General features: G+C 35.5%; 1 protein-coding gene across 1 annotated transcript; it reads left to right on the plus strand.

Moving 5' to 3' along the window:
• Positions 1 to 6,931: 6,931 nt before the first annotated feature.
• Positions 6,932 to 18,998, plus strand: LOC124164599 (arrestin domain-containing protein 2-like). The gene is made up of 8 exons (XM_046542013.1): positions 6,932 to 7,347; positions 9,131 to 9,253; positions 9,554 to 9,684; positions 9,856 to 9,951; positions 12,213 to 12,392; positions 12,752 to 12,949; positions 13,027 to 13,141; positions 15,614 to 18,998. The coding sequence occupies exons 1-8, from the start codon at positions 7,236 to 7,238 to the stop codon at positions 16,069 to 16,071; spliced, it is 1,413 nt and encodes a 470-aa protein (XP_046397969.1). The 5' UTR covers positions 6,932 to 7,235; the 3' UTR covers positions 16,072 to 18,998.
• Positions 18,999 to 21,261: the final 2,263 nt, after the last annotated feature.

The following is a 21,261-nucleotide window of genomic DNA, read 5'->3' on the forward strand; positions in this document are numbered from 1 at the left end:
GTAGGTGATTATCGTGACATAATTTTGCGTACATTTATATGAACTCATTTTTTTTCAGGGATAGAAATATTTATTCCAATAAAATTCTTAATCAGCTAAGTTTCATGGAGAAGATATTTTTATCTTTCATATTGCATACATATCACATTTTAATTTAGAATTGATGGAAAATTGATACTTTAAATACCTGCCAAAAAATAGCTACCCTTCATTCTCATGAGCATTCCCTATACGTAATTTTTAAAATTTGTATACTTGTGCCTAAAAATTGTGTTCATTGTGAAAATTCAGCTCTACCCATAGATGGCAAAAATTATTTTTACTAAAAACATTGTTAATTTTTGCTGCATGTGTCATCAATAACATGTAAAAAACAGTGAAAATGTTCTGTGTTTTGCTTCAAAGAAGTAAAATTGGTTGGTGACACTTTCAGCGTATAAGCCACTTTTAAGGGTGGATAAATTCCTTCAGAAATTTTGAATTGAAGTTCATAAAATGTCAATTATAATCTAGAAGCTATTTTAAGTTACAAATATTGACAAATTTAGGTAGGAAAATGGGAATTGCTATATTTTTTTAAGATGAATTTTTTTGAATGCCATTAGGAGGTGCATGAAGCTAGGCATTTTTACTGTTTGCTCTGTCTTCTTGCTTTTCTAACCTCAATTAGTTTCTCATTATGACCTGCCATTTTAGGGTTTCAAAATAGGGAGGAGATATTCACAGGAATATGGTTTTTAGGTACCATGCCATAACTCTGCAAAAGAGCCTCTACTACAGCTTGGCAGGCACAAGGGAATCAAGTTTCTCCAGATTTATAGCACTTACACTGCTCAGGCAAGCATTGGCAGCTACATAATTATGGATGTACACTATTTTTGTCCTAATTTCAATTCTGCACCAAAATAGTTTCATTTTTATCAGTCAGATCACATTTTTTACAGCATCAAAAAATCAATGGTTGATTTATTATTATTGAATAAAAAAAAATGATCCCATTGAAAGCAGAAGAAAACTTTTAGTTCATTCTCTCTTTGAACATTGAATGCTTTATATCTTATATGTTAGTTTTCTTCTTTGAGCAGAATTTTCATCCATAGTTGACAATAGAATTTTTACTTGGATACAGTCATAGGCGGATCCAGGGGGGGGCACGGGGGCACGTGCCCCCCCCCCCCAGACCCTTAAAAATATGCTAGAGGTTTAATACGGTCCCATTATCATATCGTTCGTTTTGTATGACGAGGTATCCTTGTGCCCCCCCCTGAACAAAATCCTGGATACGGCCTTGCTTGTGCCCCTCCCAGAAAGAAATCCTGGATCCGCCCCTGGATACAGTGACACATGTCTTCACAGTCACCTCCATTTTGTAGCCACGAACTTAACTGCCACATGTGCACAGGTGTGAATGCATTTCCCTCATATGCTGTGGAAAATCCACTTATTTTTATCAATCATAATTATAATAATTTATTTAATACATGGAAGGCGCTATCTTATGCTTAACCTCCCACGTGGCCCATATAGTGGAAAAGCATATAAAAATCTCATAGTGTGTGAAAATTTTAAGATTTCAGTTGCTTGCTAGATGCAGTGGCATTTGGTAAAATATTTCGCCAGAAAATACTAAGAATAACTTAACGTCTAGTCTCTTGGATGTTCAAGCTTTGCTTGGAACATAGGTTTTCATAATTATTTGTATGTATTGTATTAATATATGTATGTATATTGTTTCAGTAATGAAATGTAATAATTTCCTAAGTGCACAACCATATTTAAAAGAGAATTTTATTTTTTCGATTGCATTAATTTGGTTTTTGTGATATGTATCCAAGACTTCTCTTTCAAATTCCAAAACAACAGTCGTGCAATGATGTAGTGGGAGCCTGTAATAGTTCTATTTGAGAGGTGCCACATGTATTTCATTTCAAAAAGCCTATATGCCTTCGAATTTATTAAATTCACATAACCATAAAATATTATTTATATGTACATATATGAAACATTTTTGCATCATTTTTGCCCACCATCATCTTTAAGTTACCCTAACCCCTAAGCCGCTAACAATGTTTCTACCATGCTAAGTTCATAAACCTCCATCTAATGAATGTGACGGTACTGGAAAAATGGTGACAAAATTGTAAGGGTTCTTGCTATGCAGAAGTGATCTGTGGGTTGCATCGTCGGAGGATAAGCAAAGAGTAGAAGATTGATGAAACGACTCACAAATACAGCAGCTGCAGTGAAATGCAGTTGGGACACTTATTGAAGGCAGTGGCGCAGCAAGGGGGAGGTTTTGGGGGATAATCCTCCCCCAGCCTTAATTCCTAGCTGCGACCCTGTTTGAAGGTACAAGAAATTCTCCCTGAGGTGACAAATAAAGTATGCCCATAGCATGGAAAAGCATCTTGCGTGGTTAATTAACTCACTCACTTATTGATACAAATTCCCGGCTACTTTCAGAAGAGCTGGAGAACAGGAATTATGCACGAAGGTAGGGGAGCGAGAGTTATTTGGAGGAATATAAATATTAAAAATGGGCGTAAATTCTAGCCTTTCTGTGGACGGTCTCCGACACCAAGAGTACTCGCGGATGTTAACTTATGTATATTATTCAGATAGAAAGAGGATTGGTGTGTCAGGCAGCATGATTTTTATTTCTATTAACCCCTGGAATCCACATTAAAATGTCAAAATAATGAATATCACTTAAAAAGTGCGGTCTGGATAGCCTTCCTAGGAAGATATCTAATACCCCGATATTCCCCCTTCTTCCTATCAAAAATATTTAAAATGGCCGCTAACGCTAAAATTACGCACACGACCGGAATTCTTTGGCATCCTTGTCTTAAGGCCTGTTTACGCGGTACATTAACCCATACGAGTTGATGTCTAAATGCATAAACGCGAGAATGGACACAAAAATGTACCGTGTAACCACCCAACTTATGTGAATGCATGAATGAAGAATAGAACCTGTTCTTATAATTTGTTTTATTTATTCGCACATGTTCCGTTCCGGTCCACAAAAATCATTCACGCAAACAGATATAAACTTGTACGTGTTAATGTATCATGTAAACAGGCCTTTAAGGCAATAAAAATGCTTCACTGATCATGCTGGAATTTTTGGATTATGCATCCTCAGCACCTAAATTACGAATTTGGTGGAATAAAGAATGAATAAATACCTGAATACCACAGTTTTAACCCCTGCCTAATTTGATGTCGAGGATCCACTGAAAGGTGGTTTAGACTGCATTGTGGGACACGCTGCCGTTCCTACTTGTGTGAGGAAAATGTGGAATTTAGAAGTGAAATTTCTTATGATCGCTCGGCACCATAATTTCGAAATAGGAAATTCCGCTGTAGAGAGATCGTTTTCCCAACTGCGGCACTCGCACAGACTTCGTTATTAGGAGGTATCGTAACAATTGAAGTTCGTTACGGGAGAATTTCTCCATTCATTTTATGCATGGGTAAAGTGGGTAAAGTTTTAGTTATGGTAGGACTCATTTGTTTTCATTTTCATCCCATCTCCCAAGCATTTTTCTGGGGAGTGTGGGAGAGGGGTTGAAGCCCCTGGCTCGCTACCACCTTACGATTTGGTAAATCATTTGTGATTGGTTGTAATAAGTGTAAAGTGTAATCATTTCTATTTCCCATTAAATCTTTCCTTCCGCCGTATACTAAGATAATCAAATCTCGACACTTAGCGTATCCAAAGCATATTCCTTAAGATTTCTGACACCTGTTTTCTTTAAGCATTAACGTATGTGTCCCCACTAAGGATGCAAGAAGTCATAAAGGCCGTTTTACACGGGGCACGTAATTGCGCTGGTTAGAGGGTTGCGCAGGCTGCATTAATTTCTAAAATGGCGTGGAATTGCGCGAATGCATAAACGAAATTAGAACGGGCTATTTTGCCGTCTCGCATCCACGCATGTGTTCTAGCAATTCACCGCTTTACACGACGCAATTTTACTGCGCCTTCGCACGTACGTCAAATTGCGCAATTCCGTGTACCGTGTAAAACGGCCTCAAAACTATTGGGTGGTGCGATTTTGAGTATTTCACGAATACGTCGTGTGGGTTGCATAAGGCCAGCATATGTTGTAATGTTCCCGTGCGTGTTCAAATTGTTATGTGCTCAACGCCGTACTAAATATAGATATCTTTAATGATGCGCACTTGCACCATCATCTTGCATTCATCGCTAACCATCCCGCCGAGTGCGACATCATTAACCAAATTCGCCCTGAAGACGATGGCAGAGAAGGCCATTGAAACGTTGGCAGCAATGTCCATCTTGACCCGGCTGATTTCCCGAGAAGACTTCAGCAACGAGATTCGCCGGGAAAATACCAGATCCTTCATCAATAACCAAAGTACAATTATTAATATGGAAGGTGTTGCGCACGTTGCCTATGACCATTGTTTAAATCCAAATTACACGACTGCAAGGTGACAAGGGCAAAGGGTAATTCACAGATTTCGATGAGTAAATCAGCTTTGCGGTGTATGAATGACTAGTTGCGTTGTACTTCGTTCGAATTACTATAAACGTGTTAAAAGGTTTATGATTGATTGCAAATGCATTTTGGGTGTGATTTTAATAGTTCTCAGCCAACTCTTAAAGCTTTTCCTAATTTATTTAACGCATAGTTAGGGATATACTACCACTTCCATCAATTACAATACAGACCGGAAATCGAATTCGTACCTTGCGGCTTTCACCATGTATCTCGCCTGCACATCGGTTTCAGGTTTTCGCCGGGGATCTCAATATTTACGAGGGTAGCCTTTTTAAGTGTCGGGAATGAAGAAAATTATAAGAGGTACAATAACGAATTTTTTAAAATTGTTTTACAAAGTAGGTACTCTCCGCGATAGTCAAAGCACTTTTCATTCGATGGATCCAGTCATTATAACATTTATTCCATTCCGAAGTAGGGGTTGTCAAAATGGCTGTTTTGTAGGCATCCACGTTCTTCAAACGTCTGGAAGCGCTTTCCTCGTTGCATATCCTTGATTCTGGGGAATGTGAAAAAATCATTGGAGCTTCAGTCCGGGCTGTATGGAGGATGGTCAAGAATTTCGACGTTTTGCTGTTCCAAAAACTACTTAGTGGCTTGAGCGGTGTGAGAGCTTGCATTGTCATGATGAAGCGTAATTCGTCGATTTGGGTTATCTCTCCGAAGTTCGGGGATCACTTCCGGCAAACAAATGGTCGTTTACCATTGAGCATTAACTGTTCTTTGATTTTCAAGAGCAATCTTCGCTACATGCGCTGATTTGGCTACGAACGATGCAACCATTTTCTTGGAAACGCTGCGAGAGCGAACAACCTTTGTCGATTTGAGCTCACTTCGGAATTAAATCGAAACTTGAAGCATTTGCGTGGTGGAAGGGTTCCATATTAATAATGAAAAACACTTTGTTACTTCCACAAAATTCCCACTTCGGAAGACCCATACTGAAGATTGGCGCTTTGATTCAGGCTCGTAGCTATAGATCCATGACTCATCACCACTTACGATGTTGTGAACGTACCTTGATGCTCCTAAGTTCAATTGTTGTAGAGTATTTCGACACCATTTGACTCGAGCTGCTTTCTGTTCTTCTGTGAGGAGGTGCGGTATCCAGCGGGAAACCATTTTTTTAATTACTAACTCTTCGTGTAAGATGTTTTGAACTGAGGTCCCTGAGATGTCCAATGATGCCCGAATCTCACAGTATGTAACATGACGATCTTCCATAGTCATATTACGTACAGCATCCACGTTTTCTTGAGTGACGGCGGTTTTTGGTCGCCCTTCTCGAGGTTCGTGACTGAGGCTAGAGCGTTCTCGCTGAAACTCTGCATACCAGCCATAAGCGGTTGCCTTTGATGGTGCTTCTTCGCCAAACACAACAAAAAGTTCAGCAACGCATTCTTTCTGGGTGAGGAGTCGTCGAAAGTTATAGAAAATTATGGTGCGGTACTGTTCATTACTTGATTCCATCTCGTACAGCGACTTGACAACTTTGACACGCCACCGTTTTAAAACTGTCAGGCCTATCTTAATGAAACTTTTCATGGGCATTAACCAACTCAAAAAGTTGTTTATAAACACCATTTATAGTAGCTCGGTGATACGGAATGTTTTATTCCCGACACTTAAAAGGCTACCCTAGTTCTACAATCCATACCTAAGGGAGTAATTTCGTTGGATGATAATGAATGCCATACCTGCTTGTTGATTATGGTAATTTAATCTTCCCTCGGTAATAATAATTTGAAATTTTTCCTGTATAATTATTTTGTATTTGCTATGACTACGAAAACCATGTCTAATTAGCTACTTGGTCATTGAGTTAGAATGACAATAGGTGTATCACATATTTAATTTCTAGTTGCATTTCTACAACCTGAAAATAGCTACCTATCTCGAATCCCTCGAAGTGAAATGTTTAGTTTTGAATTATAATTATAAAATGCTTAAGATGACGAATTCCATTTCCTCGTGCACGAAGGCGCGATGAACTGGTTCTTTTAATACGAAAATTATATTTAAGAGGAGCGAAATGCTTCTCCCCGTTTCTTCGCCAGCTAGCTCTTGAAAACCGAACTTATTCAACTGTTAAAATCTACTCAGACAAACCGCTTTATTAAGTAGGTTCCTATTATATCATTTTCGTCAGGGAAATGAACGTCGCCTGACTAGCCATTGAGAAGCACTCGGACAGCCGTGGTACTAGCGCATAATGTCTCTGGTAATATCTTTCCCTATTTGATAAAATAAAGAGGACAAGAGGGACATGCCATGTTGCTTGGTTTAGGAAATGCATATTTTAACTTGTTGTATCAGCTAAAATCCTATATTTTTAAGATAGAAATCTAGACGTGTACATTACCACTTCTCCCTGTGTCGTCACGTGGTATGCGTTATCGATTCGCGCGGCAGAACTTCGGTCGATAGAACTCATGACCTCGAAGGACGTATTATAACGGCCCTGCGGTTGTGTTTGTTTTTGTCGTGTTTGATATTCTCCTATACTGAGTTATGTGTTGTTCTTTTAAAATGTGTGAACATTTCGTCCCATATCCGAAATATGTTAGAAATCCTCGGCAGCGATAGATATGGAAAGCTGTATTGACATTTGGTAATCTTGGAACGCAGTAACAAATTTAGAGTGAAGGAATGTTAAAACCTGGGTAGTTTCTAAGTTGCATTCAGTTTATTGGTAAAAAAATGGATTACATTAGAGAATTTGACATTAGGCTTGAAAGGGAGATGTATTACGCCGGGGAAACACTTGCAGGCCACGTGGTATTAGACACAGTAGAAAACTTCAAGTTACGAGGTGAGTCACGCCTAAACGAATGTATTTTGGGTAGCATTTGATCATTTTGTAGCTAAATGGATAGTCAATTGTCGCATTCTTTATTGCGTCAAGTGGACACTAGCAATTATACACGGTCATAGGTCAACTGTATTTAGAAACATAACGAAATATGGAAGAAAAGTTGATAATGTACATTTGTATCTTGCACCATAGTTTAAGACATTTTTGTTTTCAATTTCAAAAAGGCGATTTTAATGTAGAATTAAAATTTTGAATGGGTGTACATTATAAATATACGATTTTTAAAATAAAAATTTGATGGTTTACCTTTAAAAATAGGGTTCAAATCTGCAATGTATAAATCTCAATGGGAAGCAAATGCAAAGGAAATCATCGTCATATGAATTATTATCACTATTTTTATTCATTATCTATATTTTCATTTTCATCAATTGAACCAATTCAATAAAATTTCTCATCTGCTCCTTATATGATGATACGGAAAATATTTTCACAATGCCTCAATGTTAGCATTGATTTATTTTTATTTTAATCTCTAAGATGAATATAGATCATCATCTCACTCTTCGTTTTCAACCCTCATCATCGTAACAAGAAATATCTCTCTGTTGGAGTTTTAAAATGTATTCCCCTTGCTTTAAACTACCCTTCAGGAATGAACCATTCATTTCCTCCATTGGAATTATAATACATATTAGGCTTCGTTATCCGAAATAATTGTTGAGCATTAGGCACAGCTCTTAAAAGACTATCTGTGTTTTTTGTGTTGACATTAAATTTTGTGCTTGGAAATCAGGAGGTAACTTCATAGTAGAATTATTTTTTGTGCCACAGTTAATGCTGGGTGGGTGGGACTACCTGAGGATGGTCATACTTTCTGCGAATGTAGACATTTTGGTGATAAAATTAAAATGTCACTTATTTGTAGTTCCTATTGATGTTCTGCAACAATTTTGAGTGCACTCAACCAAGACCATGGTCCTATTCATTTTGCCTTGAGGGATGGTGATACTCTTAAGAAAGAATATTGGCCGTTTCAACAAATTTTTATTGGAATTAAAAGTTTACAGAAGAATCAATTGCAGTTGAATTGGTGGAATAGTTCATTAATTAGTCCCAAGCTTTGTATTTTGTACTTTCTGAGTAATCACCATGCAAAATAACTGCCTTTATTGATCTGTACCTCTTTCTGTTCACCTTGAAACAGGATTTTTGTGATATTGTGTGTTTCAAGGTTAGGTTAAAGCCAGAAAAAATTCCTCACCAGCATTTTTAGGGAGTGAGCGAGTATGCATAAGTCCACCTCCCACCTTTGGTCAGTAGTTTACCTTGTACAGTATGAGGAAAATAAGAAACAACCTTTCCATATCTTGTGAATTTAGACTCCATCTTTGATGATTTTCATTAGATTTATCTTCAAGTTTTTCACTTTAAGTCAAAGTAAATTATAGCCTGGTAAAATACTTTCTTGAAATATTTACGTATAGCATAAAATATTTTATATTAGAAAAATTTGTATTAAATTTGATAGTGAACCTTTAATTTTAGTAAAACGTATAACATATTTTTTTGTTTCTGGCTTAAGTTGTCCATTCAAATCCCTTTCCAGCATCAGAAATGAATGTCTTTTCATACATATTTTTCTGTGGCATTTTAAATGTGGAATAAAATTGTATATTTTATTCCACATTTAAATAAATACCACAGTATATATAATTGATATTATCTCTGTTGGCCATTTTTATTTTATTTTTAAAAACTTGTGTACTTTCATTGGTAGCTGTACGTGTTGTACTTCGAGGAAAAGCTCATGCAGAGTGGAAAGTAGTTGTCAGTGGGGATAGGAGAACCGTTAAAGATGACCAATACTTCATTGATGACCGTACTATCATTTGGGGAAAGGGTAAGAAACATATCAAAGGTCAACTATATGGAATTCTAGCTATGCACTTAAATGTATTGAAATTTTCCACTGCAATATTTTAAAATCATTCTTGATATTAAATTTTTATGCCATTAGTCTTATTCCTACTGTAAATTGCAGTTAAAAACTTATTTAAAAAAGTTTTATTAGCCATTAAATTCAGATGTGATGCAATGACTTTAGTTTATGAATCTTAAAGCCTTAGTATTAAGCTTTATAAAGTGACCTTGATGATAATGTTATAATTTTTATCTCGTTTTTTTTAATCCCACATTTAAGACAAACCTGAAGGAAATGTTCCCATCTTGCCTCGAGGACTGCATAAATTTCCCTTTAAATTTCAACTGCCTGAGAGTTCATTGCCTTCTTCATTTGAAAGTAAGCCTGGGTACATCCGCTACTACATCAAGGTAAATTTTACTAATGATTCTTTTTTTTTATTCTTCTGTTTAATTACTGTCCAAAAATAAATTACCTATTTGGGAAACATGCAAAAATTATGTGTAATTTATCAATGCATACACAGCTATACCTGCTTGAAAGCTTCTTTCAATGACATATTTACGCAAATTCCTTTCTAGGTAACTGTGGATATACCGTATGCATCACCACCTCAGGGTATGAAATATTTTACCATTATTGGTCCTCATATTGATTGCATGGATGAGCAGTACTTGGTAAATATCTCCAATTAACCTAACCTTCTATGTTACAGTTATTCCTCAGGAATTTGGTGTCTTTCTATTGTTATCACCCCTCTCATATCATGTAATCTACTTCTTTATTTTATTTCACTGCAAAGTGTGATTTTTACTCATTCATCATTGTGAGAAATAGAATGGGATATTATAATGAAAATATTTCCAAATTTTTTGTCACGAATAGTGAAAATATGTCTCCGAGTCTATGTTGAACATTTTATTTGCTGCCATAGAGCCTATAGAGTTAAGAATTTAGCTTTTACCCATGGGAATTCAGCATCTACGTAAAATTACCCCTCTTTTTATGACATCATTTCTCTCATCAGTGCTCCATATCGTTAACCCTGCTCAAATGATGTCACTGAAATCACCTATTAGCGAGCATTGTCTTTGCAAAGTTCTCTTTTTGCAAAACTTATGGCTCTACTATCTCTGGAACTTTTTTGAATGCAAAAGGGAGATATTTTCAATGTGATTTGTCATACCTTGGGATAAGTTGCTCAAATCGCAATTTTCCACCTTTGTTGGAGAGCAGAATTTTTATTTAGGTGATGGAGAACAATACAGTTTGCTATGTGGCACATGGAACATGCTCTAATTTCTTGTGCATGATGGAACATTTGCCGCATTTTCCATTTAACATGGTGAATGATGTTCACGTACATGATCGTGGGAATGACCTTGCACATGATTGTTCATTTTGTAGAATAGCCAAAAGAAATTCGAGCCCTAATTGTATCCTGTATGTCTGCAACAACAAAAAAATTTATCCTTATATGCATGCGTCCCTCAATGCGCAGAGAGATTTACCTGATTTCCTTTCAGCATGTATTAAGTGAACTTTAATACTTGTTATCAAACCCATTTTATTGCAGATAATTAAATTTAATTGCAAATCAAATCAAATTGACATACATTAAATATCATAGCACATATAGTGCATTATTAATGTATCAGAGTTCAGCTTTGTAATGATGATGAGAGACAGCCATCGTGGAAGGGTAAATTTTATATCGTTTTCTAATTTCATCATTTAGTCCCATGTTGAGTTTCCACTACTTCTTTCCTAATTTGCCATTTTTGACGAGTCTAATCTTCTCTTAATCTGGACGGTCAGTGCTACTTCACCAGAATGATCACTCCAATCATTTCCACTCTACTTCTTTCAGTTGGGGGTTAATTGCTCAAAAAGTTATGGACTTCACTATTGTTCCTACCAGTGGTGTAACTAAAGGGGTGGATGAGGGGATAGATCTCCCCCCCAAAGCCTCAGAGAAATAAAATAAAATATGTAGAACTGTTGTCTAGTTTTGACACGTAATAACTGCATCTGCTTAAAGTTAAATTTTTTTGCCAAAATGATGTAAAATGTATTTCCATGCATATAATGTTTCAAACATTTTCCCATACCATCTGTTGCCTGTGAGGGGAGGTCACCACCTCAGGCCATCCCATTCCCTCCAAAGCATACTCTTAGTTATGCCACTGGTTCCTTTAACCTGTGCCAACCCATGAAATTATATAAAAATTGCACAACCAAAATGTGGCATTGTACCAAGATTTTGTCTCCAATTGTCAAGTCCATAGACATTGGGGTGCTCGAGGTGTTCCAACCCCTCTGGAATGCTTGAGAGATGTAGTCTTAAGTGCACCTCTTCCTAATGAATCCTCCACCCCAAAATTTGCCCCCTCTCCTAGTGAAATACTATTGAAATTTCCTATCCTTGACCTTGCCCAGGGTTTGGTATTTTTCTGTGTGATAGCTCTGTGAAGCTCTAAATGTTTGCTGTGTAAAAGCAGAATGTATTTGTGTTAACTCAGTTCTATAGTATTATTCATTTACAGATAAATTAGCATTCTCCTTCATCAAATTGTATGCTGTAATTCTTATTGAAATAATTCTACTTGAATTAGCATTTGACATCCATTTCTACGGCATTTTTGATGAATGCTTGTCAATAGGATTGGCCTCTATTTTGATTACATTTCTGCTTTAATCGACCTAGTTTTGGCTGTGCTTTGTGGAACATTTATATCATAAGATCAGCCCTAGTGAGCATTCAGACCCACAGACTTTAATATTGCTTCATGGCTGTAGCTTATGAGAAAGGAAACACAATGAATAATACGTATTGTGTTGATTCAGAGGGAATTCAATAATAATGCTTTGAATTTCCTGATCTTTTCAGTAATTCATTTGCTTTAAGGCACTGATTTTTATGTTAATATACTTTTAGAAACCAATGGTGGGACATGACAAAAGAACTACTTGTTGCTTATGCTGTGAAAAAGGACCTGTGGTATTACGTGCCAAATTAGAGCGCTCTGCATACGTATGTGGTGAGAGTATCAAATTAAAAGCTGATGTGGATAATCAGGGTGAAGAAGAAGTGCGGCTCAAAGTGAAACTCTTACAGGTTAGTGTTCAAAATGTTAACTATCAATTTTTGGCCTCAGAATGCTTTGTTTTGTAACAGCTATAAGTTTTAAAGTATTTATGTTATGCCATAGGTCACTAGAAACCTTCTTTAAAATAAATTTATGTCTCTTATTCAATTCAATAAACTTATGGTCTAAATGAGTCCTTCCAAATCTCTCTCAACAATCCTCCTTTTCTTTAACAAACCTTTGGCAATGCCACATTTACCAAAGTTCCCTATAAATGTTACAAGGCATAACCTAAATTATAATGATACCTTGTTTTCTTGAACAAGTGTCCCTTCTCTTGATCATGATTCCATTTATTTTGACTAAGTTTACATCTTTTATCTGTCAGTTTGTCGAGTTTTTTGTGGAAAGAGGTGTCCTAGGAGTTGGTAAAGAGTTGGAAAGATTATCTCTGGAATATCGAGGTGACCCAGTACTTCCTGGGACACGAGCTGTCTGGGACTCAGCCCCTCATCTTGTGGTACCTATAATGCCTCCTACTCTCCTAGGTGTATGCCGTCTCATGCAAATTTATTACGTGTTGAAGGTATGTACCTCTCATGTGATTTTTTATGAAATATGAAGAAAAGATTTTGAATTTAGATTTATTCATATCTATTTCAGGTTAACTTAGAATTTGAGAAGTCTGGGGAAGATCTTCACATGCATTTCCCTGTTACTATTGCCACAGTTCCATTCAGGATTCCAAATTCAAAGCAACAGCCTACTATAACTTATGGTGAGATAGTATTCTGATTGTTTCTATTGCATTTTAATCTTCTCTGTGTTTTGAGTGCTGTTTTTTTACTAAAACCTTGTGTACACTTTTTATTATTTACCATCAATTGTCAGAGTGTGACCTTATTTGTTTCAGTCTTTATTATTAAAAAATTAGTAAAATATGTTACACCCATGGAATTCTGTAACATATGTATTTAAATGTTAAGCGTGGAAAGCAAAGAAAAAGTTAGCCCTTTTGAGGTGTATTTATGTGCAATTAAGTGGACACAATGAAATACATAAAATGTCACGACGTGGAAAACCTAATATGTATCATCAAATAAAATCGCCGTAGGAGAGAGAAGCCATGCTTCCCCTTCAATGAATAATTACACAACAAACAAGTAATTTGGGGAAAGTTGAAGCCAAATTTTTGTTTCCCAAAATCATCAGTTCAGACCTCTTAAAGCAATGCACGGTAAATTGTAGATTAACCCAGTTAAAAGTTATTTAATTTACAAATAATTTTATAATAAAATATATAGTGGATGTAACATAGGTTATTAAACAATTTTTGTTTAACTTTTCCGTTTGCTGAAATAGATTTTTGCATTAATATTACTAATCAAAATTAAGTATTAACTAATATTTAAATTAACTTTGAACCATAGCACAAATTACGAACGGATAACTGACGTGTAAATTGACTGCGAACCTTAACCATCGTATCATGTTCATCGAATGCAAATGTTCAAATGAACACGAAATCAAAATGAATGCAAGATCCCAAATGAACAGCCAAAAGAAACGAATGGCCTCCAAAAAAGAACGCCCTCCGATAAATGAATGTCCTCCGAGAAATGAACGCCCTCCAAGAAATAAATACCCTCCGCAAGATGAACGCTTTGGGGAAAAGAACAGCCTCCAAGAAATAAACACCCAGAGAAAACTAAGGGCTAAAACGAACCTAATATTTTGAACACCCATTTGAAATATTAGGGCATTCGAACCGTTCAGCAGCTATCCTGTTGGTTTTCGTGGACGGAGGGGAATGGTAGAGAAAGAAGGGAAGGGGCTCGGTCGTCTATAACGCACTTCGGTAGTTTTCAATGGTCTGCATCTTACCCGCCATCTGTTGTAGCCACCATGCACTTGATGGAGTAAGCTGCAGTTCAAAATACCTCTTGGTGAGCATACCTGTTGGACCCAATTCGCCGCAAGTGTTGTGCAGTCATGAACAGTGAACTGAGAGTTTTAGAGAACTGTACATTTTATAACCAGTTCATTTCAGTGAAGAGTTCGTTTTGGCAGTTCGTTCTTTTTGACCCAACTCTGCCGTGTGTAATTAATAAGTTGTTTTTCACTGCACAAAATTTAAAAAAATTTACCCACTCTAATCCATAGTATTTACTGGACATTTCAAGTAAAAACATGTTATTCTGTACCTGTGATTTTCATTCAATGTTATACAACTTGGAATTTTGTTTGCTACAATTCTAAAAGTTAAGTTTTCATTCATCTTTATTCAACTTATATCCTGCAAATTTTACCCATCAGTTGATGATCTTAAGAGAAAATGTAAAACTTTATTAGTCTTTGTAAGACCACTGAAGCATATAAAAATTCCCATTTTTCCACACTTCTCTGAATTATCATTTGAATAGTGCATTATTGTATTTTTCTCTATTCCATCACTACCCTCAATGTGTATCATGATTTTATTGACCTCCAATAGGTAACCATGTTAGTGGAGACAGTGGCGCAGCTAGGGGGGGTTTTGGGGGTTAAAACCCCCCCCAGAGCTCAGAGAAATTTTTAAGTTTAATCCATTTTACTTATTTGGATCAGTATTTCTTATAGAATAGTGTTAGGATTAATCAAATATCCATCAGAAGGCCGTAAAACTCGCCATTTTGAATCATTTTTCTTAAAATTTTTCTAAAGGAGGGCCCCCGCAACGCCTGCTTACCCTGGCATGTATGCAATACCCCCACACCCCTAAGTATTATTTGTGCCTAAAACCCCCCCTAGCCTTAATTCTTCACTGTGCCCCTGAGTGGAGATGGGTGGAAAACATGGAACTTGGGTTGAACAATTCAAATGAGAATTTCACGCTTGGAAACACTGAACAGCTGAGTCATCCAGTATTATGGTGGACCTTTTTTGTTACCTATAGAACATTCTTTAAGTGCTGCTTTAATTTTTTGATTGAAAGCAAGGATGGAAGAGGTTTCTTAACGCAATTTTTGGTGATATTTGAACAAATAATTAAGTTTTTATCATTTTGCACAAAAAAAGAGCAGATTCAGATCAACTTACATAATGTATTTTATTTACAAGTAATTTATTTGCTTTGGGTTCTTGATTTTTTTCAGTGAGATGATGAGGAATTAAACTTAGGGTATTCTCTTTTTCTAGCGTACATGCTGTACTCTTAGATGTCATATTTTTATTCTATCATTGTGTAATGTGGAAAAATATATATTTACAGAAACTGCTTCAGAGCATGTGGAAGGAGGCTCTTATATAGGACCAGAATTTCTTCTTGGCCAAGTCTACGATGGAGGGCAACATGATGGCTCAAGAGACACTGTTGTACTATATAGACCCGTGTATGTATGTGTGGTGCGACCCCAGACCCCTCCAACTCAGAAAGAGCATCAGATGATCCCATCTTCAAAGCATAAGTCACCTCATTCATCACGTGGCACAAAAGTAGTTTTGCCTGAAGGAGAGACAACTCGAGGAGACTCAAGTAATAGCAGTAAAAGTATGGAAAAGACAACTAAACAACTTACATCTGCAGCAGCAGATTACAACACTGCTGTTAAAGGAGATGAAAATGCTGCAATAGATGACGAGGATAGGGAGGTGGGTGAAATCAGTGCAAGACTAATTGACTGTTCAGTTGATACAGAAACACAAAGCCTTAAGAAGGTTGCTCGTTAATAATTTTTTTCACCTTTGTAAGGCTTTAAAAGCACAATTCCAATAATGTTATATGCATGAGTGAAGAAATACTGTTGCCATTGAGCCGTGAGCTTTTTTTTTGTAACCTTCACGCACATGTGTATGCACAGTGTTGAGGCAGAAAATTTTGTAATTACCTTAATGGAAGTTTTTGTGAACTGCTACCAAGTTTTGTGATGTCTTTTAAACGTGACTACCTCTGTTATTTATGTTTGTGGACATCTAGTCAATGTTTTATACTACCTTTTGTGTGTGAACTGATTTTGTTTAGAAACATTGCAAAAAAGCCTCGTTAAAATTTTTATAAAATAGGTAAGCCATAGTTCTGCCTTAATGGCTGATTGATGGAGTGCACTGTTTGTTACAATGATAAACATTATATTTTATTCCAAGTGGTAAGTTTTCAGTCAAAATATCACGATGAATATATGTTGAGAAAGTAAAAGACTGCGTATAAACTTAACCATTAATTGAGTTTTCATCCTGAATGTCTTCTTGATTATTATGATGATTTCTCTCTAAGAAAAGTTTTTAATACATTTTCAGTCGAAAAATTTTGACATAATTTATGCATGCCTAGTCTCTATTTATTGCCTTGTACAATTTACACTGCAAATGGTACATTAGTACGCCCTTGGAGTGCTATTGAAGGGAATTCAAACGCACTTATCACAAATTTGTTTGAGTGAATCGGATTGATATTCATTGGTATTACTTGAATATGACTGATTTTAGCTACACAATACCATCTCAATGTATATCATCTCAAGAGAGCTATATGCTTTGAAAGCAGCATTGCTTTCATCCAATTTTTGACCATGATTTAAAGAAAATAATAATTTTCCTGTAAGACTTCTTTTATCTCTTAAGTTTAGATATTATTGCAGAATTTTCAGTGTATGAAGTAATTGGGACTACGAATCTTTATTTATCATTTAAAAATTATCAAAAGTGTAGAAATTGATGTCAATTAGAGATTTCTGTTGAGGCCAAATCTGAAGGACTCAAATCAAACACATTTTTTTTTCAATTGCCTGTAAATCGGATTTGTTAATACTATTAGACACAAAATATTCAATTCTTTGGGAGTTATTGTTCCCTTACCAAAATTTAAATTATGATATCTTTTAGAATTTTCATCTTTTTATAACTTGAATTATGATGTTTTTTGTTTTGATTTTTATTTTATGCAACAATCTTATATATTAAATTTTATTTCAGTTGATTTAATAAATTTATTCAGTTTGAAAGAGTAATACCTTATGTACAATATCATTTGTTAAATCATTGTGTACTAGGCAGTTAGTGAAGCACCTTGATGTCCTGATTATTATATGATTTCAATTCCTGGATAAACTCTGCTTTTCATGACTCTATCGTTACGGTAATTATTAGGGGGAATGATAATCATTTATGTGTTTGCTTAATTTTGAATTTTCTGCTGGCTTATCATCAAAAGCTCTTTTCTTTATTGCTGCAAATCCTAACGCAATATGAAGAAGTTTCAGTTCATTCAGCACTTAGCCCCTAAAAGTCAAACTGTCTGATATGTATCTTAAATATTAATTGGTTTCTGTTTATATTACTACCTTTTTCGTTGATATAGTGTTGCACAACTTGGTTTCATATTTTTTGTGTCAAATTTTAATACAACAAATTGGAAGAATATTTGTGAAATACTTTCCAAAAAATTTTTCAATCATGTTCCATCACATTCCACTCACCGCATGATGAAAAACTGATAAATTAGTTGTTCAAGAAAATAGTTATACCATAAACATTCTGCAAGCACCAACTAAATTTGTTTAAGGATAATTTTGGAATTTTTTCCTAACTTATTTTTGTAATGTATTGTTGTTGAAGTTATGCAATTTTGTGAAGTATCACAGGCAAGGGGTATGAGGTTTCTCATAAATGTAGATAGATACAACCATTAGCAGGTGGTAATGTTGCTTTCTTTGGACCATGCCTTTGAGGAAAACAGCTAAAGCAGTAAAGGTAAAAGAGAATTGCATTAGCAAAAGTGGGATAGAGCAGATGAGAAAATTCTTAGGGAAAAGTGCAAGCGAAAGGCTAGTGAAGAGTCCGATCTGGATTGTAGTAATTTAGTGGGGAAACATAGATGCTGATAGAAGAGGATGAGAAAAAACTGCTGGCATATAAGATATAGTTATGGAGGAGAATGTAGTAGGACAAATTGATTGAGGGAAATGGAAAGAGGAAGTGCTGAACACAATGGGGAGAGGAAACTTCTGGAGGATATACTGAGGAGACTGAGATTACTTACTGGTTGGGGTGGGAATGCTAAAAATTGCTTTAACAGGAGGAAATTTAGGTACATACTTATGTGTGAGTGGAAGGAAGAGAATATGATTTTTAGAGAAAATGTAACAGCATAGGCCTTATTGTGAGTCAAAGAGGAGAGTTCTGCATGGAAGGGGACAGGCTGGGCCGATTCACAAAATGCCTCAAGTAAATCCACTGTCAGCAGTGGTAGAATATATTTAATATCATTGAAACTGGTCTTAGCATACATTTTATAACCCTGAAAAGAATATAGGTATGTTTTTTGTGCCAAAAATTTTTTTGCTCTTTTTTGTATTTTAAATTTATGTCCAACTATTATTTGTAATGTTTTGACCAATGCCAACTGCTGACTTTGCTAAGTGCCATGTGCCTGGTTGCAAAAGCAAAATAATATGCTAAATACTGTGTTGAAATCATTGAAAACATGATGGTCACATAATGTTTAATTAGCATGGTGTATTAGTGACATCGCTACTGTTTGAAACTTGAGATAGCTTTTCCTGGGTTACTGGATGCTTATGTTCTAATTTTCCCAAGATAACTTTATGACAGCTGCTTTTTGCTCTTCTAGGTCTGTTGAAAATGTTTGGAATGACAAACATATTCAATCAAAATTCATCATGTAATAATGGCATTTAAAAATCAAATCCCTATGAAGATTTTTTTTTACGAATTTAGGTTGAAGACAGGCTAAGGGTAAGAAAGACTCTATAGAAATGGTTTATTTCTTGATCTGTTGAGCACTGTTGGCTTCCGCAAAGATAAATGATTTATACGTATTTCATATACTGGTCAGTCCTTTATTTACATTATCCTCAGCTAATGAAGACATAGGTGGTGTAAATGCAGTCTCTTTGCTTATCATTCGCTTGGTTATTATACATTTTCTTTTCTTCAATATTTAGCATTGAAAGTCTTTATAACATTAAATTTTAACCCTTGCATAAAACATGTTTGAAAGAGTCAGTTTTTACATTTTACATGTAAATGAAAAACATCCATAAGGAAAATAACAGCTGATCAGAGTAAACTTGATTGGCCTGTTTTCATATCAGGTCAGCTTGAATCCAATGTGTATTAGTCAATAGTTTAAGGCATCACTAGGTGAAATTGCTTCATTTTGCAGAAAAAATTTGTAAATTTCACATACACATAACTCTGAATGACCAATCTCGTCTCAGTGTGACATCATCAGATGAAGTTGCACAGTGACAAAATCACTCTTCCAAATGGTACATGTATGTGAAATTTACCAAGTTTTTTATTCATCTTGTTTTCGCTCAGTTACAGCTCACCAAACTTTTAAACAAGCCTTGGTGTGCGAAATTTTTCGTGTATATACGGGCAATCAGGTGAAATCAGCGACTTCCAAATATGTATTGCCCCTGAAAATTAGCAAAACACCATGTTGTAGTTATCCCAAGTAGCTCAGCTACATCCAAGCTAATTTGAGTTGGATTCAAGGTAAAAAAATACGTAACTGAAAATTAATCACGTAAAGTACTTACCTCGTATCAGGTAATTTTTCCCCAGGAACAAAAGAAATTATTTTGCGAATCTCAAAGGAGCATGCTGATAATGGAGCGAGTTTGAATGGCAATCCCTCATTCAGCTGATGAGAAATGTTACATTTGTCTTGTTTGAAGAAATAATCTATTCTATTAAATTAGATTTCTGAATTTTTTGATCTTGCCTTCCTTTCTGATATTATCAGAGGAGATTGTTGTTACATTTGAATGATTCTTTCAGAAGTAAATATTTGTTGTAACCGTCTGATTAAACCCAACTGTACTTGTACTTTTACCATCATAATTCTCTTAAGAGTAGAGTTACAATTTATCACCCAAAAATCACTCTGGTGTAACTAAATCTGATGAACTCTAATGTACTATCTTCACTCTGGAGTTTCTCAATTATTAATACATTCACCGCAGAGGTTGGAATCTTTAAGGTCTGGCTCTGGATGTAGTTTGATACCAAGCATACTTCTCCGAGCATTAGGGTCATTTTTCATCTTAAGTTTAATTGCAGCTTACTGTATGGCCACGCAGATTTTTAGCTGCAGTGAATGTATTAATATCCACAAGTTCTTACTCTGTTTCTTCATGTCTATAATATTTTTCATTAATGGTTATTTTTAAAAAAATTGTCACCATTAAAGTTTTAGTTGAAATAACAGTATCCTATTTTCGATTTTTATGAATGTAATTGATAGAGCCACTCATTCACCTCCTGTATTTTTTCATCCACAGAAATTTTTTTGTATACTCTGAGTTTTCTTCAGCTCATAGCTTTGATTTTTTTTCTCTATGATATCAGTTACCCCTACCTTTGCAGAATAATGTGAGGAGTGTTTTTGAATTATCAATGAAATAAATTGAGGAGAACCTTTCATTATTGACTCTCCCGTAGTCATGGGAAATATTTCTGTGTGTAGTTCTGCTGCAATTGTAGGTTTAAACCAAGTGAATTAATTTGCAGTTCTCATAAGGTATGTCATCAATGTACCCTCTCATTGTTGTTGATATCTGTAGTCATCTTTGTCTGTAAATTGCCATAATGTGCCTTAGTAATCAGCCTTCTATCCTCCAGCTAAACTCCATTAGCCCATCAAATTTCCAATTATCATAATGAACGGTGATTCATAATAATTCATCCTATTTTTCATTTCATTGATAATATCATCCACTGTCTCTGATTTCTTACGAACATACTTCTCCTCAAATAGGGAACAAATTAAAAAAACGATGTTGTTTGCATTTTTTAAATTTCACTTCTGTAAATTTTTATGAATATTTTTTCAGTTCGTCTACTTTTTTGAACCTAGACTTCAATAGCATTATATTTAATATTTGCATGGCT

The sequence above is a fragment of the Ischnura elegans genome, chromosome 1 (genome assembly GCF_921293095.1).
Source record: "Ischnura elegans chromosome 1, ioIscEleg1.1, whole genome shotgun sequence".
Classification (NCBI taxonomy): domain Eukaryota; kingdom Metazoa; phylum Arthropoda; class Insecta; order Odonata; family Coenagrionidae; genus Ischnura; species Ischnura elegans.

What these genes read in the sequence shown, in the direction of transcription:
- LOC124164599 (XM_046542013.1), top strand. Translation starts at nt 7,236, where the DNA reads ATGGATTACATTAGAGAATTTGACATTAGGCTTGAAAGGGAGATGTAT. An exon ending in AGAAAACTTCAAGTTACGAG is followed by an intron (nt 7,348 to 9,130) that starts GTGAGTCACGCC and finishes TTTCATTGGTAG; the next exon opens with CTGTACGTGTTGTACTTCGA. An exon ending in TACTATCATTTGGGGAAAGG is followed by an intron (nt 9,254 to 9,553) that starts GTAAGAAACATA and finishes CCCACATTTAAG; the next exon opens with ACAAACCTGAAGGAAATGTT.